This window comes from Gadus morhua, chromosome 16 (assembly GCF_902167405.1).
Source record: "Gadus morhua chromosome 16, gadMor3.0, whole genome shotgun sequence".
Classification (NCBI taxonomy): Eukaryota; Metazoa; Chordata; class Actinopteri; order Gadiformes; family Gadidae; genus Gadus; species Gadus morhua.
In genome coordinates this window covers 16,880,269-16,888,017 of record NC_044063.1, presented here as the reverse complement: position 1 = coordinate 16,888,017, position 7,749 = coordinate 16,880,269, and the positions used below count along the sequence as shown (strand labels likewise).

Sequence of the window (7,749 nt, the reverse complement as noted above, 5' to 3'; positions counted from 1 at the left end):
CGGTTTAAATGGCTCGAGAGGCGTGTTTTGTGCAATTAAAAAAAATCTATCTTGATGCATAAGAAAATGCGTAGGTCGGTCATTCTCGTCTCATTGGTCGGGCGAGGAGGATTCAACACTTCAGGCAGGAACAAGCGCTACAGTGCAATTACTACTCAGTACTCACTACATAGTCTGCTATAGTCACTACTGTACTAAATAGTGGCATTACTGCTTAAATATACAGTACCGAGTACAGTCCGGGGAGTTACTGCTACTATACAGTATTGAGAACAGTCAGGGTAGTTAAGTTACTGCTACGTGTGTGTGTGTATATATAGTACTAGTACGTCTCTGGGGGTTGAGTAACTGCCTCATGTATACAGTGCTTGGTACAGTTTGCTATGCTCCAGTAAACACGTTGGACGGAAGAAGTCAAGTCTCGTCTCGTTCGGCGGCTGTTTACAGACCAACGGGTTTTCTGTGGGCATGTATTGGAGCTTAAAATGACTGAGATAAGGGCGGCCGTCAGGGCGACCGCTCGCGTGGCTAGGGAAACACTTTAAATATCACGGATTTTAATCGCAAAGAAATGGAGGGCGCGGAAACCATTGAAGAAGGCGACAAGACCACCACGGATGTTTTCCAAAGGTCCTGCTCGGCGCTCACCGTGGACGACGTTTACGAGATAGCCAAGTTGATCGGCTCCGAGGTTGAGCAACTCATCGACAACTTCGGTAAAGAGAGCGTCGTGGGGCTGGTACCCAAAACAGTCAAAGTCCTCGAACTGCTGGAGAGCTTCGCTTCACGCAACCAAGCGTGGAAGCTGAAGGAAGAAGAGCTGAAGAAAGAAGAGCTGCTGAAAGCGTTTGAGACGCTGCAGCTCCAGCAGCAAAAAAAACGCACCGCCAAGGACACAGAGGTCGGAAAGCACAATAATGAACTACGGGTAAGCTGCATCATAGCTTTATAACCCCATTGCTGGGTTGGAAATAAGCACAGACGCAGCCTGACCCCCATGGGATGACATGTGTATGTCAAAAGGGGCCATGCTTCAGTGTTTACTGCCCTCAGATCAGACTGGTAAACGGCAGAATCATCTAACAAGTGAGTTGGGGATGTGTTGCCTACCGCTACTGAAAAAAGTATGCGTTTTTATAACCGACTCAGGGCTTTATACTACAATACACCTTAACATTGTGTCTGCAGCTTCTACTTGCATCATCCGCAGGTAGACTCACTTCCGTTTAATCCAGGTCATGTACAGGAAGAAGCTTAAACCCACTTCCGTTTACTTTCTACGTCATTTAGCGAGAGCCTTTTGGTTTGGATGATCCAAGTCATGGTCAAAACCTCAGCTACCTCTGCTGCTATACTGTGACATTATGTATTCAGTGGAAAGTACTCGACACTAACATTTACAGACAAACAGCTATTATGACCTTTTTATGAGCAGGAGTGGAAGCAGAAGGATGACCAATGGAGGAGGAGGTGTGAGGAGCTCCAGGCCCAGGTGCAGCAGCTCCAGGAGGATAAGCAAGACCTGGAGAGCAGACTGAAGGGCAGCCATGCTCAGGAGGGTGAGGCGGGGGGATCTACAATATCATAATATGAGAAATAAAGTTATTGGTCATTCTATACATTTGGTCTTCTCCATCGGAACAGTTAGCTTATCTATATCATAATACAAATCTCTTTTTCTGCAAATGGATGCTAGTTTTTGGCGTTTGCCTGATATAATCTACAGCCATACAACATGGATCAGTCTTATTCGTCTCAGAGGCAATTCCATTCCTTGTGCGTGTGCTACAGCTCTTTAGGAAAGGTTGTTTGCCATCTTTTGAGGGCACGGGGTCATGTGATTGGCTAATACCGCATTACCTTGATTGTTGCCATTTCTATGAAGGGAAAGTCATTGTTACCCCTTGTCCAGAAAATACCTCCCTTTTTTTTTTCTGTGGACACAATGTTTAACAAGCGATGAATGCAGAGAAATTCATTAGCACAGGTTTGAGGTGGCATGTTTCTTTTAAACACCTTTTGCCCCTGATGATTGGCAATGAGCAGCAACAGACGTTCTTGTCTGTGTGCGTGTGTGCGTGTGTGCGTGTGTGTGTGTGTGTGTGTGTGTGTTAGATCGTGCCCAGCGCCAGGAGAGGGAGGTGATGCTGAAGCTGAAGAGCGTGGTGGACAAGCAGAGGGACGAGTTAAGAGCCAAAGTCCAGGAGATCGCCACTCTCTCCAACGAGGTGGAGGCAGTAAGTACACACACAGTTAACACACGCATGTATGAATGCACAGACCCAGATAAACCCATATTTGCATTGTATCATTTAGGCTGGAAGGAATACTTTGTTGTATTCCCTTTTCTGCCATTTCATTGGCTAATCGTATTATGGTATTTTGTTAATAGAGGTATAGAACATAGCTTTGTATCCCAGAAAGACATTTATATAAAATTTGGTGTAAAATGTTACATGCTTTTGGTAATCCAAAACATTTTCAGCCTTGTTAATCAGCCATATACGATCGCTGAATAAGCCAAGAAAGACTCTAGAAGCATAGGTTCCTGACGTCTGCTCTTTATCTGAACTCCCTATAAATTTCTTTGGATAGAAGCATCTGAATAGTGAAAACAAAATCTCCGTTATCAGTTTCCCCTCTCATGCTGATGTCACGTAACAGGTCACCGATGACACACTGCCCCAGTGACATTTGATTGACATTGAACAACTAGGTTTGTCAATGTTTGACGTTAACTGGTTTCTGACCAATTTATTAATGTGATTCCAAAGTCCAGACTCATGGTGGTGGAGGAGTTTATGTACAGCGTTAAACAAACCCTTTATGACCACAAGTTCAGTTATTGTTCTGTCACGCACGCACATTCTGTCACATTCCCCCAATGAATTCATGTTGACTGGAATGAAAGAATGGCAGACGTTTTCTTGCAAAGAATGCCTTTGTGAGAGTGATGATGTATGTAAATGAATAATGAAACCACGACGATGCGCTGCCCCCATTGTTGTTTAGTAGTCATTTCTTCTCGAACTGAAATCGATTTTGGTTTCTATTTTACTTTCATTTGTTTTATTATGAATGCATTGTAAATCCCCCTGTAAACTTCTGTTTTCTCTGTGTACCAAATTCTTACAATTTGGGAAAGTAATAGCAATGTGGTGGCCGTTTTTGATCTAAATACAACTCTTATCTCTTGCACTTCAACAGCTAGGCTCGTGGTTGCTGGTCTTTTAGGACCGATGCCTAGAAGATTTCCCCATCTCACAGGAATGCTGTTCTTGTCTTGAATTTATTCTCCCTCCCTCCTACTGCTTTCACAGTCTTTACCCGTGTCTGAATCCCCTAAATTCATTCCACCCCGCTCCACCATGACCAATACTAAGAGTTAGGCATGTGACCAGTGGTAGTGAGTAGAATGTGACTCGGTGCATAGTTTTCATTGGTTCCTACTGGTGGGAAAGTGGATCTTGGGTGGGAAGCTAAATGCAGAAGTAGTTGACCGGCAACTGTTGACAATGTCATTGTAGAAATATCCATAATAGCGTGTATCGTTTTACCCATCCCTCAAAAAACGGAAACACCTAACAAAGTAAAAAAATAAATAAATATAAGCGACCTTCCTAACCGTTGCCCCTGTTTGGACAAGGCAATAGCCAATGATGATATTTAAGTTTGAAGAATCATATTAAGTGTGTGTGTGTGTGTGTGTGTGTGTAGTTGCAGGAGCAGCTGGAGCGCTTCATGAAGATGAACAGCGAGCTGCGCCACCGGCAGAGCGTGCTGCAGGCCCAGCTGACGAGCACCACGGCCCGCAAGACGGACATGGAGGCCGACCTCCGGGAGAAACACAAGCAGATAGAGCACATCCAGACGCTGCTGGACCAGGCCAGGGTGCGTGTGTGCGTGTGTGCGCGTGCGTGTGCGTGTGCGTGTGCGTGTGCGTGTGTGTGTGTGTGTGTGTGTGTGTTGGAAGCCCTGGGATTGGGTGGAGGCCCGCATGTCTGTCTTTTCTCATTTCCTCTTCAGTCCAACACAGCTAATCTCCGATGGGAGTCTCTGTTTTCAGCTTGTCCGGCCATAAACACACAACTACATCTGAACTATTTCCGAAACCTTTGACCTAATGGATGCTAGCATTTAAAACAATATTGCTCTTTAATGTTTTAATTGGTGGCAGTTAGCTCATGCCTTTTTGTAAAGATGACCCAAGCATTTTAACAATAGCTGACCGTGGCAATAAAACAAGGCCTCAAATAGCTTTGTTATTGCGAGGACACGCAATATGTTTGATATGGCCGTGTTTCGATCCTCATTATTCACGTTCAAAATTGCAGTCCCCACTGACCAGTTGCAAATGAACCAACAGAGAACAGTCAGTCATCCTAGCAAGCCTCACCTTCGTCTGATAAACCGTACCGGGGTGCCGGGCGCTCGTGACAGTATGTTGACCCCAGCAGGATGACCTGATTGCTGTCATTCTCCCTCCATCAGTCTAGCCCCCGGAAGGTGTCGGTGGGGCAGCCAGAGTCGCTTGGGGCAGACCAGCCTTGCTTCACGAAGAAGGAGGTGCGGGACATTCTGTTTGAGAGGAACGAGCTGAAGGCCAACCTGTTCCTCGTCCAGGAGGAGCTCAAGTACTACCAGAGGTGAGGCGTTGTCTCTGGGCGCGACCACTGTGGAAGGGGGCGGATGGAACATGTCGTTGTGTATTTTAATTTAGAAGCGTTTAGAGTGCAATACACCGCTCACTGTGGGTATTATCATTTCGATGCCATGATTCACATTTGTTGAACATATTGTTATAGTTGCGACCGGTCGAAAGCCCTTGCAGCGTTCCGCTCCTGCTACTTACTGTCAAACAGACGTGGGTGTGTCTAATTACTGTTTACGACGCTCCTCCCACAAACAAAACAACAACAGCAGCAGGCAGAGAAATGGCCCACACAACCATATACTGTAATTTAACTCATAATTAAACGTGTGTGTGTGTGTGTGTGTGTGTGTGTGTGTGTGTGTGTGTGTGTGTGTGTGTGTGTGTGTGTGTGTGTGTGTGTGTGTGTGTGTGTGTGTGTGTGTGTGTGTGTGTGTGTGTGTGTGTGTGTCTCAGGGAGATCCTGAATGACGAGAGGTTCCCGAGCTTCGTCCTGGACGCACTGCGCACCACCATCAGCAAGCAGAGGACACTCATCAAGGCCAAGATGCTGGGCATTCCTTTGGACCAAGTCAACAGGTCTCCTTCCCCGACACACACACACACACACACACACACACACACACACACACACACACACACACACACACACACACACACACACACACACACACACACACACACACACACACACACACACACACACACTCAGGCACACACACACACACACACACACACACACACCAGCCATTGATTCTGAAACGCACAACTTGTTGCCATTAAGTGCTGAGTCTATGTCACAAATCTGACCTGGTTAATTTTAATCTTTAAATCCAATTTGTTCACGGCATAGTACAATAAAGACACACATTGCCAAATGCCTCTCCCACACTGTGGTTGGCCCTGTGACCACTTTGGTTCTTGTTTGACAATAATATAATATAATTAATAAATTGAGACATTTTGTTTTTTATTTGACACTTATGCATATAAAAGTATTTGCAATGTGTATGTGTTTTTGCCAATTTCTAAACTTTTTAAATGTTTAGTAATGTGAATAGGACATTATATTGCCAAACCATACAACGGTTTCCACCATGTATTGTGTGTTATTTTTACATTTGATGACACAAATGTAATATAAGCAGGATAACCACAACAACCGCCTCATTCATTTTCACGTAAAAATTAAACAAGTACATAAAAGTAGTCTAGTACATTAAGGAAGCCTTGAATTGACAACATTGTCTGTTTGTTTTTTTATCTACCGGTACTCTGTTTCGCAGTGATGAGGAAGAGCAGGCCCCTTGCAATGGGAGGGCTGAGATAGATGAAACGGACGAGACGGACGGCCCTGAAGAAAAACCAGCTGAATCTCGCATTCGGAGCCTGTGAGTACCACTAACTCCACCTTCCTCTCTCAGACCTCCAAGGTGGAGAGGCTGCATGTACAGTCAAATCTGAAATGTAGTATTTTGGTTGCAAGCAACAGAGAATATTAATAGTTGAATAATAATGAATGAAAATCAGATTAAAACGACAAAGAAAATAGATAGACACAAACAGTATGTAAATGCCAAATAATAATTCTGGACATTACACATAATACAGACACTTGAGGTAGATTTAGACAGTTACATTGTTGAACCTATACATTTGTCACGCATACACCTTGGTGTAAAGACACATAGTTACAGATAAATGGATATATAATAAAGAGGGTGATATGAGGTCAGGAACCTGACCCCAGTCCTGTTTTGTGGCCACAGCTTTGGTTTCCTGACACGGTCTGGCAGCAACCGAAGCCCCACCCACATGAGTAGCTCCGCCTCTACCTGGGAGATCCTCTGCGAAACGGAGGCTGTTGGAGACTCTGAGCTTGAGCCATCCTCCTGAGAGGAGAGAGGTCTCGGGGCATTGACTCACACTTACCATATGGCTGTGGTTTGTTTTGATCTGGAATAGGACTGGCATGTATTATCCTTCTTTTCAACTCTGCCTTGATCCGGAATATGACCAGTTTTACTGGTTAGCAAGTATTACTGATTGCTTCCAAGAGGTCAGGTTTTAGGTTATTTTAAAATGATAATGTGGGAGTGGAATATTATTTCCATGTTGTTAAAAAGCTCACACATTTAGAGAAATCTCCAAGATGCCATTATTTTAATAATTTGGATTTTATTTGATATATTTTAAAGAGGGACATTATTAAAAATATATATTAGTTTTGTTAGCATTACCAGAACATTATTATATCCTGTGGCATTAGTTTTTAATTGTCTTTAAAATCATGTGCAACTATTTGTGAAAGTTCTATTACCTTTTCAAACCAAAGATCGTACAAATATGTATTTTTTTAATGAATCATTATCATAGGAGGAAAGATCATGTCTCTACAAGACGCCATTGTTTCATTCAACATTCACCTGATTTCATCCCAAATATAGCGCTTTGAAGAAGTCAAAAATCAAATAGTTATCCAGGCCAGTGTTTCATGTATCGGTGAATATAATGTACTCTCCTTTATATATTAGATTATTTTGCCTACAATGGGCAAATATGATGGATTTTCATTGTATTTCTCTTATTGACACCATGATTGAAAGAGGAGATGTTGAGACAATCACGTTCATCAGTGTTTATAATGAGTGTTTTAAACAAGCCATATATTCTTACATTAGAACTATTTTTGTATGCTGAAAGATGGTTATAACGGATTCTTCCCTCAATAAACTCTTGCAGTATCTGCTATTCTTAAAAGGGATTCCCCTTTCCCCGTCTTGTTTGTTCTTATGCTGACATGAGTAACATCATATTTTCTAAAATAGACTGCACGCACACACACACACACACTTCTCCATTCAACAAAGTAGCTGTACTAGAAATCACAGCCAAAGTAATTCCAATAACTCCACTCACAGTACTTCCAAATGCAGTAATACAACCTCAAAAATGCATTTTTAAAATTACTTAAATAGTCATTAAACACGGGCCAACTAAAGCAAAAGGTTTATCTTCACTATAATATCAACTACTTTTGATCAGTAATTATTGTGTAATGTGATTTTATATTCTGTCTTGTATGAATTGTCTTGCAG

The 7,749-nt window shown here is 43.0% G+C and overlaps 1 protein-coding gene across 1 annotated transcript; it reads left to right on the top strand.

Moving 5' to 3' along the window:
• Positions 1–83: 83 nt before the first annotated feature.
• On the top strand, positions 84–7,415 carry rilp (Rab interacting lysosomal protein). The gene is made up of 8 exons (XM_030380052.1): positions 84–928; positions 1,436–1,559; positions 2,116–2,237; positions 3,718–3,891; positions 4,492–4,646; positions 5,108–5,230; positions 5,938–6,042; positions 6,421–7,415. Exons 1-8 carry the CDS (start codon positions 572–574, stop codon positions 6,545–6,547), a joined length of 1,287 nt encoding a protein of 428 aa, XP_030235912.1. The 5' UTR covers positions 84–571; the 3' UTR covers positions 6,548–7,415.
• Positions 7,416–7,749: the final 334 nt, after the last annotated feature.